This window comes from Oncorhynchus clarkii, chromosome 5, assembly GCF_045791955.1.
Source record: "Oncorhynchus clarkii lewisi isolate Uvic-CL-2024 chromosome 5, UVic_Ocla_1.0, whole genome shotgun sequence".
Taxonomy (NCBI): Eukaryota; Metazoa; Chordata; class Actinopteri; order Salmoniformes; family Salmonidae; genus Oncorhynchus; species Oncorhynchus clarkii.
In genome coordinates, this window is record NC_092151.1 from 48,694,222 (window position 1) to 48,721,556 (window position 27,335).

Below are 27,335 nucleotides of genomic sequence, written 5' to 3' on the forward strand. Positions count from 1 at the left end.
ATGCAGATGATACTATTATGTACACAATTCCCCTGACTGCTGAACTGGATGTGACAAGACTACTGTCCGATTTTGCAGTTGTGCGGGAAGCCTTTACTGGTTTAAAATGCATGCTTAATACGGGCAAAACAAAATACAGTACATGTTGTTTTCAAGTTCTCGGAAAATTGTCTCAGATGGATTACATCTTCACTCATCAGATGGCTCTATACTGAACAAAAATATAAACGTAACATGTAAAGGACCCATGTTTCATGGGCTGAAATAAAAGATCCCAGAAATGTTATGTGCACAAATGTGTTTACATCCCTCCTTTGCCAAGATAATTCAGCCACCTGACAGGTGTGGCATATCAAGATGCTGACCAGCACACATGTGCATCTTGTGCTAGGGACAATAAAATGCCATTCTAAAATGTGGAGTTTTGTCACACAATACAATGCCACAGATGTCCAACATTTTGAGGGAGCGTGCAATTGCCAGATAATTGAATGTTAATTTCCTACCATAAGACGCCTCTAACGTAGTTTAAAAAAATGTGGCAGTACGTCTAACATGCCTCACAACCCCAGAGCAAGTGTATGGCGTTGTGTGGGTGAGCGGTTTGCTGATGTCAACGTGGTGAGCAGTGTCCCAGTGGTGGGGTTATGGTATGGGCAGACATAAGCTATGTACAATGAACACAGTTGCAGTTTATTGATAGCAATTTGAATGCACAGCGATACCATTGTCGTGCCATTATTCCGCCGCCATCACCACGTTTCAGCATGATAATACACGGCCCAATGTTTCAAGGAACTACACACAATTCCTGGAAGCTGAAAATGTCCCAGATCTTCCATGGCCTGCATAGTCACCAGACATGTCACCCATTGAGCATCTATGGGATGCTCTGGATCGATGTGTACGACAGCGTGTTCCAGTTCCCGCCAATATACAGCAACTTCACACAGCCATTTAAGAAGTGGGACAACATTCCACACGCCACAATCAACAGCCTGATCAACTCTAAGTGAAGGAGATGTGTCACGCTGCATAAGGTAAAAAGTTGTCAGACCAGATACTGATTGGTTTTCTGATCCACGCCCCTACCTTACAGATGAATATCTGTATTCCCAGTCATATGAAATCGATAGATTAGGGCCGAATGAATTTATTGAAATTGACTGATTTCCTTATATGAACTGTAACTCAGTAAAATATTTGGAATTGTTGCATGATTCGTTGATATTTTGTTCAGTGTAGTTAGCCTATTCCCGATCTGGACAAACGATCCACCTACCACTATTGTCACTATAAATGGTGGATAGAGGGCAGGATAGACAGACTGGTAGACTATATTGACCTGAAGTATAGTTAGCACACGGAAAAGCATAGTGCATAAGGGCAATATCAAAACACTTTAATATAGGGGAGGCCCATGCAAGCAGATAAGGAAATTTGTCTAGGATGGAATTCTATAGTAAAATCTGCAAAAGGGTGAATGTAAACCAGGGAAAAAACACACAACCCTCCACAAAGCAAAGAAAAATTGTTAGACCACTCTCCCCTAAATTTCAAACTGTCCCTAAGTAGTGTGATCAAAAGCATTAGGAGTGAAGCGCGTTGCGGGAACAGTTTTACTCAGTACATTACTGTAACCCAGTTTTAACAAACTAGTACGGTGTGACTAAAGCGTTACTGGAGAGATTTGAAGCTCAATGAACAGGTCAAAATCTGTATTTTGTTTTATATTTTAAAAAATGTCTGTGTTTTATGAAATTGTACAGTAGTCGTGGCAAAGTTTTGAGAGTGACAAATATACATTTTCACAAAGTTTTGCGGCTCCAGTGTCATTAGATATTTTTGTCATATGTTACTATGGAATACTGAAGTTTAATTACAAGCATTTCATAAGTGTCAAAGGCTTTTATTGACAATGGGGGGTTTCCTGGCCATGGACACAAAATACCGATGTTTTGTTCCCCGAGCCACTTAGTTATCACTTTTTCCTTATGGCAAGGTGCTCCATCATGCTGGAAAGGGCATTGTTCGTCACCAAACTGTTCCTGGATGGTTGGAGAAGTTGCTCTCGGAGGATGTGTTGGTACCATTCTTTATTCATGGCTGTGTTCTTAGGCAAAATTGTGAGTGAGCCCACTCCCTTGGCTGAGCAGCAACTTCACACATGAATGGTCTCAGAATGCTTTACTGTTGGCATGACACAGGACTGATGATAGTGCTCACCTTGTCTTCTCCGGACAAGCTTTTTTCCGGATGCTCCAAACAATCTGAAAGGGGATTCACCAGATAAAATTACTTTACCCCAGTCCTCAGCAGTCCAATCCCTGTACCTCTTGCAGAATATCAGTCTGTCCCTGATGTTTTTCCTGGAGAGAAGTGGCTTATTTGCTGCCCTTCTTGACACCAGGCCATCCTCCAAAAGTCTTCGCCTCACTGTGCGTGCAGATGCACTCACACCTGCCTGCTGCCATTCCTGAGCAAGCTCTGTACTGGTGGTGCCCCGATCCCGCAGCTGAATCAACTTTAGGAGACGGTCCTGGCACTTGCTTGACTTTCTTGGGCACCCTGAAGCCTTGTTCACTACAATTGAACCGCTCTCCTTGAAGTTCTTGATGATCCGATAAATGGTTGATTTATGTGCAATCTTACTGGCAGAAATATATATCCTTGCCTGTGAAGCCCTTTTGTGCAAAGCAATGATGACGGCACGTGTTTCCTTGCAGGTAACCATGATTGACAGAGGAAGAACAATGATTCTAAGCACCACCCTCCTTTTGAAGCTTCCAGTCTGTTATTCAAACTCAATCAGCATGACAGAGTGATCTCCAGCCTTGTCCTCATCTACACTCACACCTGTGTTAACGAGAGAATCACTGACATGATGTCAGGTGGTGCTTTTGTGGCAGGGCTGAAATGCAGTGGAAATGTTTTTTTTTTGCGGATTCAGTTAATTTGCATGGCAAAGAGGGACTTTGCAATTAATTGCAATTCATCTGATCACTCTTCAAAACATTCTGGAGTATATGCAAATTGCCATCATACAAACTGAGGCAGCAGACTTTTTGAAAATTCTCAAAACTTTTGGCTACAACTGTATATGAAGGCCTCCCTCGTAAAAGAGACACTGGTCTCAATGGTGAGTCCCTGATTAAATAAAGGTAAATAAATATGTAGACTTACCTCATAACCTGCTAGACCCATTTCCCCCTGTTTACCCATTCTGCCTGGGGGACCCTGTGAGAGGAAGGGAGGGAGGGTTTGGTCACACTGTAACTAAAACTGCAAATAACCACATTACCCATCTAAAGTGACAGCCTTCAGATGTCAATGAAGGTCAAACCTAAATACGGATTTTGCTCTGACTGCTTGACTTCTTACTGGGTTTTACCTTCTAGTTCTAACATCAGGACCCATATGCATAAAGCATCACAGAGCAGGAGTGCTGATCTAGACAAAAAAAAAAGACTTCCGAAAGGGTAGTGCCGTGTATTCATGGACTCCAAGGGAACATAGGGAACACAAAGACACATAAAATAATGTATTACTCTGTGTTTCATAATTTTCCTTCAATACTGGCCTATGATGATAACAGCAATTCTGATTCAACCATTAATTCATACATTGTTGTGCCCCTGGCCTGAGAGGGTGGAAGTTCAATATGTAGCTAGATGTAGAAGACTACTGTTAACTAGTTAACGTTTCCCATGAATGGAAGTTAGGCTGGCAGGCAAGCATTTTAGCCAAGTAGCCTAGGACAACAAAAACTAAAAGTATGTACTGTATGACAGAGTGATAGACCGTTTTGTCAACATGAAAGAGAGGATGCCATTGGTGTTTCTCGACAAGTAGGGTGAGTCAACATGTTTTACTACTTGCACGAACGCGCACGCAACATGGTGCTGGAATAGTGGAGGCAGCTCCTGTTTTTTTATGCGACTTGCAGTAACTCTGTGGTTCTAAATCAATAGTTGTTTAGTGGTCCGAAAATGTTGGGAAACATTAACTTGCTTAACCATGCTGTAGGTCATGTAACTAACTATCTGTTACATGCAGTATGCATTGTGGACTTCACTGGACAGAGGTTTCTATCCGGTGTGAAAAAACAATGGTGTGGTTGAATAACTTCTGCCACTGGCTTCTCATTGTCTCGGCCTTTAGGCCTATATATCATGGTCGCATGGCATATGAATTAACAGCAAACAATGCAATTTACAGAACACATATAGTGTAGGTTGTAATATGGCTGGCTTGAGTGGGGCTTGGCTTGATTTTGCCCACGCATCCCTACTGCCGAAGGGATTCTTCATTTGTCCCCATAGAAGAACCCTTTTAGGTTCCATGTATGACCTTCTGTGGAAAAAGGTTCTGCATGGAACCCAAAATGGTTCCTCAAAGGGTTCTCCTATGGGGACAGCTGAAGAACCCTTTTAGGTTCCAGATAGCACCTTTCTTTCTAAAGGTGATGGATCAGGTGCCCCCTGCCCATGTAATTTTATACATTATGATCTAAAAGGAAAAACTGATCCTAGATCAGCACTCCTCCTCTGAAACGGTTTATGAATACAGGCCCAGAAAATGTCTGCAATACTACAGGTCCACATTACCACAGGTCCAATGGTTCCTCTCGAGCCCTTCGGTCCCACAAACCCTTTTGGCCCAGTCTTTCCGATTCGTCCCGTCTCCCCAAGATGACCCATATGGCCTTTGGCTCCCTACAACATACACATATAATTGGTATGATATTATGAAACATTATACAGTAAATTTACTTGATATACAAGTACTGTAAACAAAGATACATTTATAAAGGTATAATAGGTATCGCAGGGTTCTGGACCATGGTTTGATCTAGCAATGGAAAATAATAAGTGAAATCAAATCTGTGGTTGATAAGAATACCTTTCTTCCTGGTTTGCCTCTTTCACCAATCTTGCCGGATTTACCCTCTTGTCCCTGGAGTGGAGATATGAGACAGACTGAGAAATAGACATTTCAGCTGAGTAGCTACATATGACAAAATTTAACAGAGATAGACAATGGTGTTGTGAAATATTTCTAGGTGAGGGAGCGCAAAATAATGTAACCCGTGAATGATAATTATTCATGTATGTCACCTCTACTCCCGCTCCTCCCCTCCTGCGCTTGACGTAGCCGGTTTACTAACCACCGGTCCTGGGAACCATCATTACGCACACCTGGCATTCATCAATACGCGCAGCTCTTTCATTACCTCCCCTTTATTTGGCACTCCCTTAGGTTTTCTCCATGATACTTGTTATATTAAAAACTTACCACCTTCACCTGCTTCTCGATTCCCAGCATTACAACGTTCTACCAGTAAAACGTCCAAACTGTATCTGCATGCCAATGATTTGATTGATCTCAATCAGTTTCATGATAATATGCATTTAGATCTTCTTGAATTACTGTTTCATAAACGGATTAGAGCAAATGGGGTTAACAAACTATCAGCCTTGTATTTTGTTTTAATTAAAGCACATATCCTGCCCACTCTTTTTTTACTATTCAACTTTTACTATTTACTCCACTCGGGGCCTCCCAAGTGGAGTAAATACAAATACATAGAGCTTAATATCATTGCACTGTTTGCGAGGAGAGCTGTAAGGTCCTGGGTGTCGTAAGGGTGAAATCAGGCGCAGGAAAGCAGAGTTCAATAAAGTGCTTTTTTTAATGCACACACGGTGAACTACGGTCACCCCACTGCTCAAACCAAATGCCCCAGACACAGGGAAACGAAAACAGTCTAGCACTAAATACACAAACATGTACATCTAATGCAAACACCAGGGTTACAATAATCAATCCCGCACAAAGAACCAGGCGGCCCGGGCCGGCTGACTAATAAGGCCTCACTAATTATAACCAACTCAAAACAGGTGTACTCAATAAACACATAAGGAGGGGGAGAAAAGAATCAGTGGCAGCTAGTAGGCCGGCGACGACGACCGCCGAGCGCCACCCGAACGGGAAGGGGAGCCACCTTCATTCGGAGTCGTGACAAGAGCTTTAGTTGCGAGTAGCTATTTCATTGTATTGTGTAGCTTACACTACGCTGTATCTTAAATAAACTATGATTTGATTAGCTTGAACACATGGTTACAATATGCTATTATAAAATAAAACAGAGGGGTGAACTATCAATTCATATAATTTATTTGCATAGATTAAACAAACATCAAATCAATTGACCAAGTAGTGAACATAAATCATTACTACTTAGAATTGCAGGAAATTTCGTTTAAAACAGCCATCAAATCTAACTTTTGGTGTGGTGTATTCATGCATCTTAATAAACTATAACCTTAATGTATTATTAAGCTACAACGGTTCCTGCGTCTCAGCCAATATAGGCTAAATACTCCCAGAGAGGGTTTGGGTTTCCTTAACAGAATAGTTTCACCGTAACCTAGTGGTCACATTGTTCTGGGTTCCACTGTGGAAGAGGGGGTTCGTGGAGTTTTATGAACATCAATGCAGACGCACTGTGAATTTCGATCTTAGATCTTGTTGGTGTGATAAGGTTCATGTGGCTAAACCCCCTCTCACATGCTGCCGAGATACAGTGAACAGTGCTTGACCTGAAATAGGTTCCGGTACTCATTTTGGGTGCCGGTACAGTTTATTTTTAGCTGCAGGGGCACCACAATACTTTTGAGCTAGTAAGAGTCAAGTCAAGAACTGGAGATGTGTACAGTTAAGCAGTGGTCTCAGCTTGCTTGTCCCCCACTGTGAACAAAGTCCCTAAAGCCATTGATAGTGGAGGCGCACGGGAGAGAGAAGTGTTGGCACTCTGACCAGCTCTCTGTAATCGGACTGCGCTGCAGTCTGGTCCACTGCGGACATGCCTTTAAAGCTTGTGAACAAGCTCATGTTGTTTATAAAGGCTATACAGGTACTGCTGGTGTTCATTTTTCAACGTTCTCATTGGCCAAAGCGGTCAAGTCTCTGACGGCCTCCGCAGTGCACACACGCAGCTTATTCATCATTCTCACCACCGCCAGAGGCTGCTATACAGGCTTCTAGGCTGCTATCCTTAGGCTATTTATTTGGGTTATCGTTCTATCGTTTTTCATGGAATTTGTGGTAATTAAATCAAATTGATTTATTACAACTACAACCCAGTCACAGTTGGCGTAGTGTGTCAGGTCAACATATTGTAGCCATATAACGCTTTTATTTACCAAGGTAAGCAATTGAGAACAATAATCAACCTGGTTGAGTGTGTGTGGGGGTGTTTGGTTACGTTTATCACTCACTGTGATGCCTATGAGTCCAGGATTCCCAGGTGGGCCCTCCTTTCCCTTCATTCCGGTTTCACCCTTCTCTCCTTTGTCACCCTCGTGCCCCATGTCACCCTTTTCACCCTAATAAAACAGAACAGCATGGGCTCAACTGGGGAGCTCAATACAACTTACCACCAACAAAAAACGAAATGACCTGAAAAGAGAGCTGGTAAAACCAGCAGGCATAATGTGGCATGGAATGTCATAATGATGTCATATTTCTGGGTGTAAACAGTTTTTCTGGTTGTAGAGTCATCAGATAAAGAGGTATTTCTGCTTGATAATATACTGTATATATTTTTTTATCTGTTCAGATATGTTTTTGCCTGGTTGTTTCAAAACACCATAAACAACCTGACCATTACCTCAAAAAAGACATCAGAATAATGACAGCAACAAAGTTAATCAAAATAAATTGTTCACTACTTTTGTCCAGGGCTCATAGCGAATAGGGTGCCATTTGGACGCACACAATGACTCAGAGATTTGTCTCAGTCCATACCTTTGTTCCATCAGGACCAGCAGCACCGGCCTCTCCCTCAAGCCCTGGCTCTCCCTACACACAGAGCACAAGCAGTGAATGAGATTGACATTTGATGGTTAACAAAACACAAAACGATCAGGAGAAATTCATTTTAAGAAGAGAATGACAGAAAAACTGACCCGTTGTCCCATTAGTCCCTGCTCTCCGATGTTACCAATGGCTCCGAGTGCTCCCTGATACACACACACAATCTTGAGGGCAGGGTTTCCTTAATGTTACAGATATGTTTCTGCCTGTGTGTGTGTGTGTGTGTGTGTGTGTGTGTGTGTGTGTGTGTGTGTGTGTGTGTGTGTGTGTGTGTGTGTGTGTGTGTGCGTGTTTATGCGTGTGTGCGTACATGTGTGTGCAAGGGTGTGTGAATGTGCTGTAACAATAACTGCCTACATACAGTAACTGTGCTGTTATTCACTAATTTGTAATTTACAGACTCATCACAGAAACATCATTGCATTCACTAGGTATGTAATTGTGTGTAGGAAGTGAGAGACTGACTTATTATAATGGACAGACAACCATGTTACAGTGTTAGAATGAGGACAGAGGGTGATAAGAGTAGGATGTGGTGAGTACTCGTGACTGACCTTCTCCCCTGGCTCGCCAGGCAGTCCTGGATCACTCACTTTGCCTAGAGGACCCTAAGAGAGACAAAAAGAGTAAAGGAGAAGTAACCGAAAGCTCGCTGGTTCAAATACCCAAGGCGACAAGCTGAAAAATCAGTTTACGTACCCTTGAGCAAGGCTTATCCCTAATTGGCTCCAAGGACGCCGTACTACTATTTCTGACCCTGCAAAACAACAAATTTCACTGCACCTATCTCTTTGCTACCGCCAAGTCTGGAACCAAAAGGCTGCTGAACAGATTCTACCCCCAAGCCATAACACTGCTGAACAGATAATCAAATGAGTATCTGGACTATTTGCATTGACCCTCTTTTTTTCGTAGCACTGACTCTCTTGCACATCCTTGGAGAGCTCTTTGGTCTTGGCCATGGTGGAGAGTTTGGAATCTGATTGATTGCTTCTGTGGACTGGTGTCTTTGGACTGGCGCCTCAAACTGAGATTAGGAGCACTCCCTTTAAGAGTGTGCTCCTAATCTCAGCTCGTTACCTGTATAAAAGACACCTGGGAGCCAGAAATCTTTCTGGTTGAGAGGGGGTCAAATACTTATTTCCCTCATTAAAATGCAAATCAGGGGGGAATTGGAGGGATGCCATGTGCGACTGACGTGTTTTCTGTTTACTCCCATGGTATTCTTAAAGTTTATGTGAATTTTGCAGCAGAACCGTATTTATTTTCAAATATTAGTTTGGTGATCCCTTTCCATAAAAACCAAGACTACTTTGCTTCCGAAAGTCAGCATGTCGACGAAACATAAGGCCAAAAGCATGACTTTGAGAAAACCCGGCCTACAAGACCCACTCTCATCACCGCCCTCTCCTGAGTCTGAGGACCCGGGGACTCACACTTTTACCCGGGGGTGCGGCCTGGCGGCGCTGAAATTAACATTCGAGGCCATCAAACTACTATGCTCTGAGATAATTGAAATGAAAACGGAGGTGGTTGCTACGATTGAGGCCCAAATACAGGAGGTTTCTGATACTTTAAAGGCAGATTTAACCATCCTGTGGAACGAGACGGTGCCAGCAATCACATCACTCAAAGCAACATCGGGGCCGCACACTACAACGATCGCAGCACTGGAGACCTCCGCTACCAATGTCTCCGACTTAACTACATCTCTGGAGGCTTAAGCGAAACGCCTAGCTGCGGATTTGAAAAAGGTGAAGGAGAGTTGTGTGAGTTTAGAGGGATTCTCTCGCCTCAATAACCTGAGACTTGTATCGGTCCCAGAGTCAGCGGAAATGCCTCGCGCCACGGATTTCGTTTCAGGGCTGATGAAGGATGTAAAGCCCCTGATTGATCGTGCCCACCGGTCGCTGCGCCCAAAGCCCCGGGATCGGGAGAGGCCCCGTGACATAATTCTTCGAGTACATTTTTTTCATGAGAAGATGGAGATTCTCCGACGAGCCCGCAATACCACTCTAAGCTTTCAAGGACAGAACTTCTCCATCTACCAGGACTACTCCCCCACTGTTTCCAGGCAGCGCGCAGCTTTCGGACAGGCCAAACGACTACTACGAGACCATCTACTACGGGACCATGAAGTATGGACTGCGATTCCCGGCCCGTTCATGGCTATCTCAAGACTACACATTTGAGTCTCCGGATGAGGCTATGGCTCACATTCAACGTCACATCAAGAAGTCTTGAACTTGCTTATAGTTCAGCAACTGTTGCGTGCGAACTGTGGATAGTAAGTAACCCACCTGTGGTACAATTATGTTTAGTTATAACAGGCTAGTCTTGTATAGTTGGCGAACCCATTCAGGCTTATTTGATGTGATCTAATGTTTTGATCATCTAGTGTGCTTGCCTTACAAGCATTCAGTCATTTTAATTTCATTGTATTAAGGTTTTACTTAACTCCTGTGTTTCTAGGCTGCCTCGCTCACCTATTCAGTTTGTTTACATAGTGTCTCAGTGACTCAAAATATTTTTGGTTATTTGTTTACTGCATCCGTTTGCATTGACCCAGTAAACAGTAAATGCTTCCCGAGGCTACACGTTTTTTGGGGTCTCACTTCAATTTTAAAAGTTTTGAGCGTCATTTATGCCCAGCAAACGTTCAACGTCGTTTTTTGGTATTGGTTGTAAGCTGTCTCAGTGTCAACTAGACAACTATTATTATTATTGATTGTCTAATTACGATTTCCTTACTTCAAATTAGGTTTTTGGCCGAGAGCCTTTATACATTTTATTTATTTTCTCTTTCAATGCCTGTTATAAGACTGGGAATATAATTATACACATCTACAAGTGGTGCTTTTGTAATTTTGTTTACACAAGGGATTCACTTTTTATTAAAATAATTTAATCTCTCTTTTTGCTGTTTGATCCAATAACAAAACGCGACTTTAAAGAGCGGGACTGTGGGTTTAGGTTTAAGGCCGCACTCTCACAGACATACTGTGCGAAGAGAACATGTTCTATTTAGGCTTGTACCTCGTTTGGGGAGTTATTGTCTGGGATGGAGGGGAGGGGGGGCTGAATTGTTCAGTTCTAATGTTGTCATTCTGTCTTTTTAGTTTATGTTTCTGTACTTTTCCCAAACATCTACCACCGTACATTATTACTCTGAGACAAGCTATTCTTTTATTCTCATCTTCATCAAACATACTCCCGGATTGATTACTTCTTTTTGGACAAAAAAACTTCTGCCTAACCTTCGGCAGTGTACTTGCGAGAGTATTGTTATTTCTGACCATTCACCATTCACTACCGCCCTGTAGCACTCACTCCGTCATCATGAAGTGCTTTGAGAGACTAGTCAAGGACCATATCACCTCCACCCTACCTGACACCCTAGACCCACTCCAATTTGCTTACCGCCCAAATAGGTCCACAGACGATGCAATCTCAACCACACTGCACACTGCACTAAACCATCTGGACAAGAGGAATACCTATGTGAGAATGCTGTTCATCGAATATAGCTCAGCATTTAACACCATAGTACCCTCCAAACTCGTCATCATGCTCGAGACCCTGGGTCTCGACCCCGCCCGGTGCAACTGGGTACTGGACTTCCTGACGGGCCGCCCTCAGGTGGTGAGGGTAGGTAACAACATCTCCACCCCGCTGATCCTCAACACTGGGGCCCCACAAGGGTGAGTTCTGAGCCCTCTCCTGTACTCCCTGTTCACCCACGACTGCGTGGCCACGCACGCCTCCAACTCAATCATCAAGTTTGCGGATGACACTACAGTGGTAGGCTTGATTACCAACAAAGACGAGACGGCCTACAGGGAGGAGGTGAGGGCCCTCGGAGTGTGGTGTCAAGAAAATAGCCTCACACTCAATGTCAACAAAACTAAGGAGATGATTGTGGACATAAGGAAACAGCAGAGGGAACACCCCCCTATCCACATCGATGGGACAGTAGTGGAGAGGGTAGAAAGTTTTAAGTTCCTCGGTGTACACATCACAGAAAAACTGAATTGGTCCACCCACACAGACAGCATCGTGAAGAAGGCGCAGCAGCGCCTCTTCAACCTCAGGAGGCTGAAGAAATTCGGCTTGTCACCAAAAGCCCTCACAAACTTCTACAGATGCACAATCGAGAGCATCCTGTCGGGCTGTATCACCGCCTGGTACGGCAACTGCTCCACCCACAACCGTAAGGCTCTCCAGAGGGTAGTGAAGTCTGCACAACACATCACCGGGGTCAAACTACCTGCCCTCCAGGACACCTACACCACCCGATGTCACAGGAAGGCCATAAAGATCATCAAGGACATCAACCACCCGAGCCACTGCCTGTTCATCCCGCTACCATCCAGAAGGCAAGGTCTCACCTATGTGCATCAAAGCTGGGACCGAGAGACTGAAAAACAGCTTCTATCTCAAGGCCATCAGACTGTTAAACAGCCACCACTAACATTGAGTGGCTGCTGCCAACACACTGACTCAACTCCAGCCACTTTAATGATGGGAATTGATGTAAAATATATCACTAGCCACTTTAAACAATGCTACTTAATATAATGTTTACATACCCTACATTATTCATCTCATATGTATATACTGTACTCTATATCATCTACTGCATCTTTATGTAATACATGTATCACTAGCCACTTTAAACTATGCCACTTTGTTTACATACCCTACATTACTCATCTCATATGTATATACTGTACTCGATACCATCTACTGCATCTTGCCTATGCCGCTCTGTACCATCACTCATTCACATATCTGTATGTACATGTTCTTTATCCCTTTACACTTGTGTGTATAAGGTAGTAGTTTTGGAATTGTTAGTTAGATTACTCGTTGGTTATTACTGTATTGCCGGAACTAGAAGCACAAGCATTTCGCTACACTCGCATTAACATCTGCTAACCATGTGTATGTCACAAACAAATTTGATTTGATTTGATTTAGTGCTTGAACTAGAGTTTCCCCAGAGACCTCCTATGTGTTATCAATGGCGCCTCAACCCCATTTTACTCTCAGATAAGGAGTTTGTCAATTTCATTTCTTCTGAAATCACCTTATTCCTAGAAACTAATTCAACACCAGGTATGTCCTGCTCTACCATATGGGAGTCTCTCAAAGCATACCTACGTGGCCAAATAATTTTATACAGCCAACCAAAACAAAACAGAGATTTCGCTCTCAGCGACTTTAGGACCTGAGCGAGTCCATACCCACATTGGATGAGAAGTATGCTTCGGATCCTTCCTCTGATCTGCATAAAGAGCGCCAACTACTCCAATCTGAATTTGATGAGCTTTCTACCAGGCAAGCTGAACAGTTACTCTTGCGAGCTCGATACAAAGTGTATGAACAAGGCGACAAGGCCAGTAAACTCCTTGCACATCAGATCCGTAAATCTGAGGCCTCACGGCTAATCCCACAAATAAGGACCCCGTCTGGTGCCACCACAGTTATACATAAAGAGATCAATGATCAATTCAAACAATTTTACTCTGCGCTATACACCTCTGAATCCCCTCAAGACCCTTTGCTGATTGATTCCTTCTTTAATGGCTTGAATATGCCTTCAATTGATACAGACTCCCATGACTGTCTAGAAGAAGAATTTACACCTGAGGAGATTGCAACAGCAGTGTCCACAATGAAAAGTGGTAAATCACCACTACATATTCTTATTCATCTCTTTACATTTGTGTGCATTTGTGAGTATGAGGTAGTTGTGAATTTGTTAGATTACTTGTTAGATTTTACTGCATAGTCAGAACTAGAAGCACAAGCATTTCACTACACTCACATTAACATCTGATAACCATGTGTATGTGACCAATAAAGTTTGATTTGACCTCAATACCTCAACTACCTCGTACCCCTGCACATTGACTCAGTACCGGGACTCCTTGTATATAGCCTCGTTATTGTTATTTTATTGTGTTACTTTTTTGATTTTATTTGTCACATGCAATAGTTGTAAACTTTACAGTGAAATGCTTACTAAAACGTTTTAACTCTGCATTGTTGGGAAGGGGCTGGTAAGTAAGCATTTCATGGTAAAGTCTACAACTGTTGTATTCGGCGCATGTGACATATAAAATGTGATTTGATCCAGTGTAGGTAACAAAAATTATTATGTATAGCCCCCAGAATTATCACAGACTTAGTCTCCAGGTACCTATCCAATTATGTTTACTTTCTTTCTCTGCACACCTTAATATTGAGTTGCATCCTCACTCCCCTTTGCCCTCAGAACAGCTTCAATTCATCGGGACGAACTCTACAAGGTGTCGAAAGTGTTCCGCAGGAATGCTGACCCATGTTGACTCCAATGCCTTACACAATTGTGTCAAGTTGGCTGGATGTCCTTTGAGTGGTGAACCACTCATGATACACATGGGAAACTGTTGAGCATGAAAAACCCAATGGCATTGCAGTTCTTGACACATCCGGCACCTACTACCATGCCCCGTTCAAAGGCACTTCAATCTTTTGTCTTGCCCATTCACCCTCTGAATGGCACACATACACAATCCATGTCTCAATTGTCTTAAGGCTTATAAATCCTTCCTAAACCTGGCTCCTCCCGTTCATCTACACTGATTAAAGTGAATTTAACAAGTGACATGAATAAGGGTACTGGTGTTCCCTGTATATAGCCATGTGATTTTTAATTGTTATTGTTATTCACTGTGTATTTATTCCTCGTGTCACAATTTATGTCACTAACTCTGCATTGTTGGAAAAGGACCCATAAGTAAGCATTTCACTGTTAGTCTACACCTGTTGTCTACGAAGCATGTGACAAATCAAATTTGATTTGTTTTAAAAATAATGTCAAGGCTTCGCTAGTGGGGCCTTGGATCAACGGCCGTGACCGGGAGTCCCATAGGGCGGTGCTCAGTTGTCGTCCGGGTTAGGAGAGTGTTTGGCCGGGGGGGGCTTTACTTGGCTCATCACGCTCTAGTGACTCCCTGTGGCAGGCTGACTCGGTCATCAGTTGAACAGTGTTTCCTCCGACACATTGGTGCAGCTGGCTTCTGGGTTAAGCGAATGTGTTTAAAGACGCAGCGTTTGGTGGGTCATGTTTTGGAGGACGCATTATTGGACCTTCGCCCTTCCGAGCCCATTGGGGAGTTGCAGCGATGAGACAAGATTGTAATCACAAAATCACAAGATTTGAATTACCCAAAAAATGATGTCAAAAGCTGGCTAATGAGTGAACAGTAGAACCATTTTTCATTTCTGTATCTCTGTAATGTGTCATACCACAATGGAAATAAGTCTCTGACTTTATTATCAAATCCAGGTCACGTTTTTTTATGTACAGTGCCTTCGGTAAGTATTCAGACCCCTTCACATTTTGTTACGTTACCTTATTCTAAAATGTTTTAAATAAAACAATTTCCTCAAATCTACACACAATACAGCATAATGACAAAGTGAAAACAAGTTTAGATATTTTTGTAAATGTATTATAACCAAAAAAACAGAATAACTTATTTACAAGTATTCAGACCCTTTGCTATGAGACTCGAAGTTGAGCTCAGGAGCATCCTGTTTCCATTGACCATCCTTGAAATGTTTCTACAACTTGATTTGAGTCCACCTGTGCTAAATGCAATTAATTGGACAGTATTTGTAAAGGCTCATACCTGTCGATATAAGGTCCCAGAGTTGACAGTGCACATCAGAGCAAAAAACAAGCGATGAGGTCGAATGAATTGTTCGTAGAGCTCCGAGACAGGATTGTGTCGAGACACAGATCTGGGGAAGGGTACCAAAACATTTCTGCAGCATTGAAGGTCCCCAAGAACACAGTGGCCTCCATCATTCCTAAATGGAAGAAATTTGGAACCACCAAGACTCTGACTAGAGCTGGCCACCCGGCCAAACTGAGCAATCGGTGGAGAAGGACCTTTGTCAGGGAGGTGACCAAGAACCTGATGGTCACTCTGACAGAGCTCTAGAGTTCCTCTGTGGAGATGGAAGAACCTTCAATAAGGACAACCATCTCTGCAGCACTCCACCAATTAGGCCTTTAAGGTACAGTGGCCAGACTGAAGCCACTCCTCAGTAAAAGGCACACGACAGCCCGCTTGGAGTTTGCCAAAAGGAACCTAAAAGACTCTCAGACCATGAGAAAAAAGATATAGTGGTCTGATGAAACCAATATTGAACTCTTTGGCCCGAATACCAAGCGCCACGTCTGGAGGAAACATGGCACCATCCCTTCGGTGAAGCATGGTGGAAACATCATGCTGTGGGGATGTTTTTCAGCGGCAGGGACTGGGAAACTATTCAGACTCGAGGCAAAGATGAACAGAGCAAGGAACAGATGAAAACCTGCTATACAGTGCTCAGGACTTCAGACTGGGGAGAAGATTTACCTTCCAACAGGACAACGACCCTAAGCACACAGCCAAGACAAGGCAGGAGTGGCTTCGGGACAAGTCTCTAAATGTCATTGAATGGCCTAGCCTGAGCGCGGGTGATGTCATTCGGAAACATAATGTTAACTTTCACTGCTATGCGGACGACACACAGCTATACATTTTGATGAAACATGGTGAAGACCCAAAATTGACCTACCTGGAAGCCTGTGTTTCAGACATAAGGAAGTGGATGGCGGCAAATGTTCTACTTTTAAACTCGGACAAAAACAGAGATGCTAGTTCTAGGTCCCAGAAACAAAGATATCTTCTGTTGAATATGACAATTAATTTTGATGGTTGTACAGTTGTTTCAAATAAAACTGTGAAGGACCTCGGCGTTACTCTGGACCCTGATCTCTCTTTTGACCAACATATCAAGACTGTTACAAGGACAGCTTTTTTCCATCTACGTAACATTGCAAAAATCTAAAACTTTCCGTCCAAAAATGATGCAGAAAAATTAATCCATGCTTTTGTTACTTCTAGGTTAGCCTACTGCAATGCTCTACTTTCCGGCTACCCGGATAAAGAATTAAATAAACTTCAGTTAGTGGTAAACACAGCTGCTAGAATCTTTACTGAAACCAAAAAAAGTGATCATATTACTCCAGTGCTAGCCTCTCTACACTGGCTTCCTGTTAAGGCAAGGGCTGATTTCAAGGTTTTACTTTTAACCTACAAAGCATTACATGGGCTTGCTCCTACCTATCTTTCCGATTTGATCCTGCCGTACATACCTACACATACGCTACGGTCACAAGACGCAGGCCTCCTTATTGTCCCTAGAATTTCTAAGCAAACAGCAGGAGGAAGGGCTTTCTCCTATAGAGCTAAATTTTTATGCAATGGTCTGCCTATCTTTATTGAAGACTCATCTCTTCAGTAGGTCTTATGATTGAGTGTAGTCTGGCCCAGGAGTGTGAAGGTGACTGGAAAGGCACTGTAGCAACGGACCACAATTGCTGTCTCTGTCTGGCCAGTTCCCTTCTCTCCACAGGGATTCTCTGCCTCTAACCCTATTACAGGGGCTGAGAGTCACTGGCTTACTGGTGCTCTTCCATGCCGTCCCTAGGAGGGGTGCGTCACTTGAGTGGGTTGAGTCACTGACGTGATCTTCCTGTCCGGGTTGGCGCCCCACCCCTGGGTTGTGTCGTGGCGGAGATCTTTGTGGGCTATACTCGGCCTTGACTCACGATGTTAAGTTGGTGGTTGGAGATATCCCTCTAGTGGTGTGGGGGCTGTGCTTTGGCAAAGTGGGTGGGGTTATATCCTGCCTGTTTGGCCCTGTATCGTTGGACGGGGTCACAGTGTCTCCCAACCCCTCCTGTCTCAGGCTCCAGTATTTATGCTGCAATAGTTTGTGTCGGGGTGCTAGGGTCAGTCTGTTATATCTGGAGTATTTATTCTGTCTTATCCGGTGTCCTGTGTGAATATATGTGTGCTTTCTCTAATTCTCTCTTTTTCTCTATTTCTTTCTCTCGGAGGATGACCATGCCTCAGGACAAGCTGGCCTGATGACTCCTTGCATTTCCCAGTCCACTGGTCATGCTGCTGCTCCAGTTTCAACTGTTCTGCCTGCGGCTATGGAACCCTGACCTGTTCACCGGACGTGCTACCTGTTCCAGACCTGCTGTTTTCAACTCTCTAGAGACAGCAGGAGTGGTAGAGATACTCTGAACGATCGGCTATGAAAAGCCAACTGACATTTACTCCTGACGTGCTGACCTGTTGCACCCTCTACAACCTCTGTGATTATTATTTGACCCTGCTGGTCATCAATGAACATTTGAACATCTTGGCCATGTTCTGTTAGAATTTCCACCTGGAACACGCAGAAGAGGACTGGTTCCTTTCTAGGTTTCTTCCTAGGTTGAGGAGTTTTCGGGAGTTTTTCCTAGCCACCGTGCTTCTACACCTGCATTGCTTGCTGTTTGGGGTTTTAGGCTGGGTTTCTGTACAGTACTTTGTAACATCAGCTGATGTAAGAAGGGATTTATAAATGCATTTGATTTATTGACTTGAATCCGATCGAACATCTCTGGAAAGACCTGAAAATAGCTGTGCAGCAACGCTCCCCATCCAACCTGACAGAGCTTGAGAGGATCTGCAGAGAATAATGGGAGAAACTCGCCAAATACAGGTGTGCCAAGCTTGTAGCGTCATACCTAAGAAGACTCGTGCCTGTAATCGCATCCAAAGGTGCAACAAAAAAGTATTGAGTAAAGCGTCTCATTAAATCAAATTTAATAAATCACATGCTCTGAATATAAAAGGTGTAGATATTTACAAGCTCTTAACCAACAATGCAGTAAAGAAAATACTTTAAATTAGTAAGAAATACAACAAATTACTACAGAGCAGCAGTAAGATAACAATAGCGAGGCTACAGTGGCTTGCGACAGTATTCACCCCCTTGCCATGTCTCTTATTATGTTGGCTTACAACCTAGAATTAAAAATTGATTTTTGGGGAGTTTGTATCATTTGATTTACACAACATGCCTTCCACTTTGAAGATGCAAAATATTTTATCTTGTGAAACAAACAAGAAATAAGACCAAACCCCCCCCCCCCCCCCAAAGTGAATACTTTGTAGCGCCACCTTTTGCAGCAATTACAGCTGCAAGTCTCTTGGGGTATGTCTCCATAAGCTTGGCACATCTAGCCACTGGGATTTTTTCCCATTCTTCAAGGAAAAACTGCCACGGCTCCTTCAAGTTGGATGGGTTCCATCATACCACATAATCTCAATTGGATTGAGGTTATGACTTTGACTAGGCCATTCCAAGACATTTAAATGTTTCCCCTTAAACCACTCAAGCGTTGCTTTAGCAGTATGCTTAGGGTCATTGTCCTGCTGAAAGGTGAACCTCCGCCCAGTCTCAAATCTCTGGAAGACTGAAACAGGTTTCCCTCAAGAATTTAGTCTCATCTGACCAGGGTACCTTCTTCCATATGTTTGGGGAGTCTTGGCGAACACCAAACGTGTTTGCTTATTTTCTTCTTCAAGCAATGTCTTTTTTCTGGCCACTCTTCCATAAAGCCCAGGTCTTTGGAGTGTATGGCTTAAAGTGATCCTATGGACAGATACTCAAATCTCCGCTGTGGAGCTTTGCAGCTACTTCAGGGTTATCTTTGGTCTCTTGCCTGGTCCATGAGTTTTGGTGGGCGGCCGACTGTTGGCAGGTTTGTTGTGGTGCCATATTCTTTCCATTTCTAATAATGGATTTAAGAGTGCTCCGTGGGATGTTCAAAGTTTCTGATATTTTTTTTGGTGCACCCTGCTTAGTGGTGTTGCAGACTCTGGGGCCTTTCAGAACAGGTGTATACTGAGATCATGTGACATATCATGTCAAACTTAAATAAAGTCCACCTGTGTGCAATCGAACTAATTATGTGACATCTGAAGGCAATTGGTTGCACCAGATCGTATTTAGCGGCTTCATAGCAAATGGGGTGAATACACCACTTTTCCATTTTTTTGCATTTTTTTGAAACAAGCAATTTTTTCCATTTCACTTCCCCAATTTGGACTATTTTGTGTATGTCCATTTCATGAAATCCAAATAAAAATCAATTTAAATTATAGGTTGAATAATTTTGCAAGGCACTGTATATACAGGGGGTACCGGTACAGAGAAATATCAGTGTGTATGTAGGTAGAGTTATTAAAGTGACTATGCATAGATGACAACAGAGAGTAGCAGCAGTGTAGAAGAGGGGGGGTGGGGGCAATGCAAATAGTCTTGGTAGCCATTTAATTAGTGTTCAGGAGTCTTATGGCTTGGGGGTAGAAGCCATAATTAATGTTCAGGAGTCTTATGGCTTGGGGGTAGAAGCTGTTTAGAAGCCTCTTGGACCTAGACTTGGCGCTCCGGTACTGCTTGCTGTGAGGTAACAGAGAGAACAGTCTATGACTAGGGTGGCTGGAGTCTTTGACCATTTTTAGGGCATTCCTCTGACACCTCCTGGTATAGAGGTCCTGCATGGCAGGAAGCTTGGCCCCGGTGATGTACTGGGCCGTACGCACTACTCTCTGTTGTGCCTTGCGGTCGGAGGCCGAGCAGATGCCATAACAGGCAGAGATGCAACCAGTGCTCTCAATGATGCAGCTGTAGAGGATCTGAGGATTCATGACAAATCTTTTCAGTCTCCTGAGGGGGAATAGGTTTTGTCGTGCCCTCTTCATGACTGTCTTGGTGTGCTTGGACCATGTTAGTTTGTTGGTGATGTGGACGCCAAGAAAATTGAAGCTCTGAACCTGCTACAGCCCCATCGATGAGAATGGGAGTGTGCTCGGTCCTCCTTTTCCTATATTCCACAATCATCTCCTTTGTCTTGATCACGTTGAGGGAGAGGTTGTTGTCCTTGCACCACACGGTCAGGTCTCTGACCTCCTTCGTATAGGTTGTGGCGACATTGTCGGTGATCAGGCTCACCACTGTTGTGTCATTGGCAAACTTAATGATGGTGTTGGAGTCGTGCCTGGCCGTGCAGTCATGAGTGAAAAGGGAGTCCTGGAGGGGACTGAGCATGCACTCCTGAGGGGCCCCCGTGTTGAAGATCAGTGTGGAGGATGTATTGTTTACCTACCCTTACCACCTGGGGGGTGGCCCGTCAGGAAGTCCAGGATCCAGTTGCAGAAGGAGGTGTTTAGTCCCAGGGTCCTTAGCTTAGTGATGAGCTTTGAGGGCCCTATGATGTTGAACGCTGAGCTGTAGTCAATGAATAACAGTCTCACATATGTCTTAATTTTGTCCAGGTGTGAAAGGGCAGTGTGGAGTGCAATAGAGATTGTATCATTCTGTAGCTCTGTTTGGGGCGGTATGCAAATTGAAGTGGGTCTAGGGTTTCTGGGATAATAGTGTTAATGTGGGCCATTACCAGCCTTTCAAAGCATTTCATGGCTACAGACGTGAGTGCTACAGGTCGGTAGTCATTTAGGCAGGTTATCTTAGTGTTCTTGGGTAGAGAAACTATGGTGGTCTGCTTGAAACATGGGACTATGGTGGTCTTACAGACTCAGACAGGGAGAGGTTGAAATTGTCAGTGAAGACACTTGCCAGTTTTTCAGTGCATGCTCCGAGTACACGTCCTGGTAATCCGTCTGGCCCTGCGACCTTGTGAATGTTGACCTGTTTAAAAGGTCTACTCATACCGGCTGTGGAGAGCGTGATTACACAGTCGCCCTTAACAGCTGATGCTCTCATGCATGTTTCAGTTTTCCTTTCCTCGAAGCGAGCACAGAAGTTATTTAGCTTGTCACTGGGCAGCTCTCAGCTGTGCTTCCCTTTGTAGTCTGTAATAGTTTGCAAGCCATGCCACATCCATCAAGCGTCAGAGCTGATTACTTATGTAAATGTGGTATTTCAGTTACTTTATATAAATTAGCAAACATTTCTAAAAAAACAGTTTTTGCTTTGTCATTATGGGGTATTGTGTGTAGATTGACGAGGAAAAATAAAAGAATAAGGCTGTAGCTAACAAAATGTGGAAAATGTCAAGGGGTCTGAAAATTTTCCGAATGCACTTTATATACACTGTGTATATACACTACCGTTCAGAAGTTCGGTATCACTTAGAAATGCCCTTGTTTTCCATGAAAACATACATGAAATTGGTAGCAAAATGAATAGGAAATATAAAGATGTTGACAAGGTTATAAATAATGATTTTTAATTGAAATAATAATTGTCCTTCAAACTTTGCTTTCGTCAAAGAATCCTCAATTTGCAGCAATTACAGCCTTGCAGACCTTTGGCATTGTAGTTGTCAATTTGTTGAGGTAATCTGAAGAGATTTCACCCCATGATTCCTGAAGCACCTCCCACAAGGTCGATTGGCTTGATGGGCACTTCTTATGTACCATAGGGACAAGCTGCTCCAGCAACAGCTCAATAGGGTTGAGATCCGATGACTGTGCTGGACACTCCACTATAGACAGAATACCAGCTGACTGCTTCTTCCCTAAATAGTTATTGCATAGTTTGGAATTCTGCTTTGTCCTGTTGTAGGAGTAAATTGGCTCTAATTAAGCGCCGTCCACAGGGAATGGCATGGCGTTGCAAAATGGAGTGATAGCCTTCCTTCTTCAAAATCCCTTTTACCCTGCACAAATCTCCAACTTTACCACCACCAAAGCATCCCCAGACAATCACATTGCCTCCACCATGCTTGACAGATGGCGTCAAGCACTCCTCCAGCATCTTTTCATTTTTCTGCGTCTCAAGAATGTTCTTCTTTGTGATCGAACACCTCAAACTTAGATGCGTCTCTCCAAAACACTTTTTCCCAATATTTCTCTGTCCAGTGTCTGTGTTCCTTTGCCCATCTTAATCTTTTCTTTTTATTGGCCAGTCTGAGATATGGCTTTTTCTTTGCAACTCTGCCAAGAAGGCCAGCATCCCAGAGTCGCCTCTTCACTGTTGTCGTTGAGACTGGTGTTTTGCGGGTACTATTTAATGAAGCTGCCAGTTGAGGAATTGTGAGGCGTCTGTTTCTCAAACTAGACAGTTTAATGTACTTGTCCTCTTGCTCAGTTGTGCACCGGTGCCTCCTACTCCTCTTTCAATTCTGGTTAGAGCCAGTTTGCTCTGTTCTGGGAAGGGAGTACACAGCGTTGTACAAGATCTTCAGTTTCTTGGCAATTTCTCGCATGGAATAGCCTTCAATTCTCAGAACAAGAATAGACTGCTGAGTTGCAGAAGAAAGTTCTTTATTTCTGGCCATTTTGAGCCTGTAACCCACAAATGCTGATGCTCCAGATACTCAACTAGTGTAAAGAAGGCCAGTTTTATTGCTCTTTAATTAAAACCTCTTACTTCTACCCCCTCCTTTTTCGAACATTCTGTTAAAAATCGCGCAACTTTTCAGCGTCCTGCTACTCATGCCAGGAATATAGTATATGCATATGATTAGTATGTGTGGATAGAAAACACTCTGAAGTCTCTAAAACTGGTTAAATCACGGCTGTGACTATAACAGATCGTGTGTTTCATTGAAAAACGCAAGAAAAACTGCTCTCTGAAAGCTAAAAATCACTTCCATGGGTTGTTAAAAGAGGACAAAATGTAATATCGACCTGCATGCAATTCATACAAATTCCACACGATGTCGCCATTGTCGTCATTTTCAATTGAATTTATTGTTGGAAAATCCATCTATCTGGCTTCCGTTTCTTCCAGTCTCCACCCGGATGTTGTTAATGTGGACATTGGCAGCCATTGATTTGCAAACGAGGAGCTATTGAATATACATCGCCCTGTAATCATTTTGATAGATTATAAACGTTTACTAATACCTAAAGTTGGATTACAAAAGGATTTCGAAGTGTTTTGTGAAAGTTTATCGTCAACTTTTTTAATTTTAAAAAATTACGCAGCGTTTAAAAACAATGTTTTTTTTCTGAATGACACAGCTTCCATAGAAAGCTATTTTGGGTATATATGGACCGATTTAAACGAAAAAAAGACCCAATAGTGATGTTTACGGGGCATATAGGAGTGCCAAGAAAGAAGCTCGTCAAAGGTAATGAATGTTTTATATTTTATTTCTGCGTTTTGTGCTGCGTCGGATAAGCAGAGTCTTTGTTTACGTCGCATTCAGGCATTTTCAGGTGGTGCATGCTATCAGATAATACCTTCTCATGCTTTCGCCGAAAAGCATTTTAAAAATCTGACTTGTTGGCTAGGTTCACAACGAGTGTAGCTTTAATTCAATACCCTGCTTGTGAATTTTGATCAAGGTTTGAGTTTTAACGAGTACATTTAGCATTTAGCGTAGCGCATTTGCATTTCCAGGTGCCTACTTGAGACATATGCGTCTCAAGTAGAGTCAAGAAATTTAATCAGGACAACAGTTTTCAGCTGTGCTAACATAATTGTAAAAGGGTTTTCTAATGATAAATTTACCTTTTAAAATTATAAACTTGAATTAGCTAACACAACATGCCATTGGAACACAGGAGTGATGGAGATCATCAAGGACATCAACCACCCGAGCCACTGCCTGTTCACCCCGCTATCATCCAGAAGGCGAGGTCAGTACAGGTGCATCAAAGCTGGGACCGAGAGACTGAAAAACAGCTTCTATCTCAAGGCCATCAGACTGTTAAACAGCCACCACTAACATTGAGTGGCTGCTGCCAACACACTGACACTGACTCAACTCCAGCCACTTTAATAATGGGAATTGATGGGAAATGATGTAAATATATCACTAGCCACTTTAAACAATGCTACCTTATATAATGTTACTTACCCTACATTGCTTTTTTTTTTTTTGCTTTTACGCCAAACATAACATTTTGCATTGTTGCCAAAAAGTTAAATTTTGGTTTCATCTGACCAGAGCACCTTCTTCCACATGTTTGGTGTGTCTCCCAGGTGGCTTGTGGCAAACTTTAAACGACACTTTTATGGATATCTTTAAGAAATGGCTTTCTTCTCGCCACTCTTCCATAAAGGCCAGATTTGTGCAATATACGACTGATTGTTGTCCTATGGACAGAGTCTCCCACCTCAGCTGTAGATCTCTGCAGTTCATCCAGAGTGATCATGGGCCTCTTGGCTGCATCTCTGATCAGTCTTCTCCTTGTATGAGCTGAAAGTTTAGAGGGACGGCCAGGTCTTGGTAGATTTGCAGTGGTCTGATACTCCTTCCATTTCAATATTATATATATGTATCCAAATCCGTCTTTAAACTTCTTCACAACAGTATCTCGGACCTGCCTGGTGTGTTCCTTGTTCTTCATGATGCTCTCTGTGCTTTTAACGGACCTCTGAGACTATCGCAGTGCAGGTGCATTTATACGGAGACTTGATTACACACAGGTGGATTGTATTTATCATCATTAGTCATTTAGGTCAACATTGGATCATTCAGAGATCCTCACTGAACTTCTGGAGAGAGTTTGCTGCACTGAAAGTAAAGGGGCTGAATAATTTTGCACGCCCAATTTTTCAGTTTTTGATTTGTTAAAAAAGTTTGAAATATTGAATAAATGTCGTTCCACTTCATGATTGTGTTCCACTTGTTGTTGATTCTTCACAAAAAAATACAGTTTTATATCTTTATGTTTGAAGCCTGAAATGTGGCAAAAGGTCGCAAAGTTCAAGGGGGCCGAATACTTTCGCAAGGCATTTTAGATAGTCCATAAGAAATCTGCCATTTTCCAGCTACAATAGTCAATTAGACATTAACAATGTCTACACTGTGTTTATGATCAATTTGATGTCATTATAATGGACAAAAAATGTGGTTTTCTTTAAAAAAACAAGGACATTTCTAAGTGACCCCAAACTTTTGAACAGTAGTGTGTTTTTTTATGACAAATAAAATCAGTCAATCAATTATTCATTATAGAACAAACAGCTACACACACATCCTGATTCAACTAGTGAGACCATACGATGTGAATGTGTATGTGTCTGTGTGTGTGTGAGAGAGAGTGATACAGTGTGTGTACATGTGCATGTGTGTGTGTGTGTGCGTGTGCGCATGAGTGTACGTGTGAGCATGCATGTGTTTGTGTGTGTACTGTATGTGTGAATTCTCACCTGTAGACCAGTTTCTCCTAGTGTCCCCACTGTCCCCACTGGCCCAGGGAGTCCCTAGAAAACAGAGCAGAGACACAATGTTGATGAGACATGGTCATATAAGAGAAACCAATGCAGCTTTGTGCTCAAACAACATGAGAACTATCCTTGTTCAACCATCCTCATCTTATGAGCCTACGTTCTGTTTCACTACATGGATTCATGAGGGCTACAGTCAGGTCAGGTTGGTGGATCAGGTTACAAGAGAACAGGTGCTGCCCAAAAATGAGTAGGGGACAATGGGGTAAGTTGAGCCAATTTTTACATTTAAATCAAACTTTATTTGTCACATGCACAACACAATAAAATAACAATAACGAGGATATATACAGGGGGTACAGGTACTGAGTCAATATGCGGGGGTACAGGTTAGTCGAGGTAATTTGTACATGTCGGTAGGGATGAAGTGACTATGCACAGATACTAGACAGCGAGTAGCAGCAGTGTAAAAACAAAGGGGGGGGGGTCAATGTAGATAGTCCGGGTTGCCATTTGATTCATTGTTCAGCAGTCTTATGGCTTGGGGGTAGAAGCTGTTAAGGAGCCTTTTGGTCCTAGACTCGGCTCTCCGGTACCGCTTGCCGTGCGGTAGCAGAGAGAACAGTCCATGACTTGGGTGACTGGAGTCTTTGAAAAAATGTTGGGCTTTCCTCTGACACCGCCAAGTATATAGGTCCTGGATGGCAGGAAGCTTGGCCCCAAGGATGTACTGGGCTGTATGCACTACTCTCTGTAGCGCCTTACGGTCAGATGCCGAGCACTTGCCATACCAGACGGTGATGCAACCAGTCAGGATGCTCTCGATGGTGCAGCTGTAGAACTTTTTGAGGATCTTCGGACTCATGCCAAATATTTTCAGTCTTCTGAGGGGGCAAAGGTGTTGTCGTGCCCTCTTCACGATTGTCTTGGTATGTTTGGACAATGATAGATCGTTGGTAATGTGGAAACCAAGGAACTTGAAACTCTCGACCCTCTCCACTACAGTCCCATTAATGTTAATAATGGGGGCCTGTTTGTCCCGCCTTTTCCTGTAGTCCACGATCAGCTTCTTTGTCTTGCTCACATTGAGTGAGAGTTTGTTGTCCTGGCACCACACTGCCAGGTCTCTGACGTCCTCCCTATAGGCTGTCTCATCGTTATCGGTGATCAGGCCTACCACTGTTGTGTCATCTGCATGATGGTGTTGGAGTTGTGTTGGCCATGCAGTTGTGGGTGAACAGGGAGTACAGGAAGAGACTAAGCACACACCCCGAGGGGCCCCAGTGTTGAAGATCGGCGTGGCAGACGTGTTGTTGCCCACCCTTACCACCTGCGGGCGGCCCGTCAGGAAGTCCAAGATCAAGTTGCAGAGGTAGGTGTTTAGTCCCAGGGTCCTTAGCTTAGTGATGAGCTTTGAGGCC

At 43.3% G+C, this 27,335-nt stretch overlaps 1 protein-coding gene across 1 annotated transcript in view; it reads right to left on the reverse strand.

Annotated features, from left to right (window-relative positions):
• The window catches only part of LOC139409704 (collagen, type XXVII, alpha 1a), a 272,027-nt gene that overhangs the window by 61,208 nt on the left and 183,484 nt on the right, over nucleotides 1-27,335 (reverse strand). Inside the window, exons 33-40 of the mRNA XM_071155105.1 lie at nucleotides 25,897-25,950; nucleotides 8,433-8,486; nucleotides 7,971-8,024; nucleotides 7,810-7,863; nucleotides 7,281-7,388; nucleotides 4,903-4,956; nucleotides 4,608-4,715; nucleotides 3,184-3,237 (exon numbers count right to left, since the gene is read on the reverse strand). Of these exons, the coding sequence (XP_071011206.1) occupies nucleotides 3,184-3,237; nucleotides 4,608-4,715; nucleotides 4,903-4,956; nucleotides 7,281-7,388; nucleotides 7,810-7,863; nucleotides 7,971-8,024; nucleotides 8,433-8,486; nucleotides 25,897-25,950 (540 nt within the window). The remainder of the gene's footprint in view (nucleotides 1-3,183; nucleotides 3,238-4,607; nucleotides 4,716-4,902; nucleotides 4,957-7,280; nucleotides 7,389-7,809; nucleotides 7,864-7,970; nucleotides 8,025-8,432; nucleotides 8,487-25,896; nucleotides 25,951-27,335) is intronic.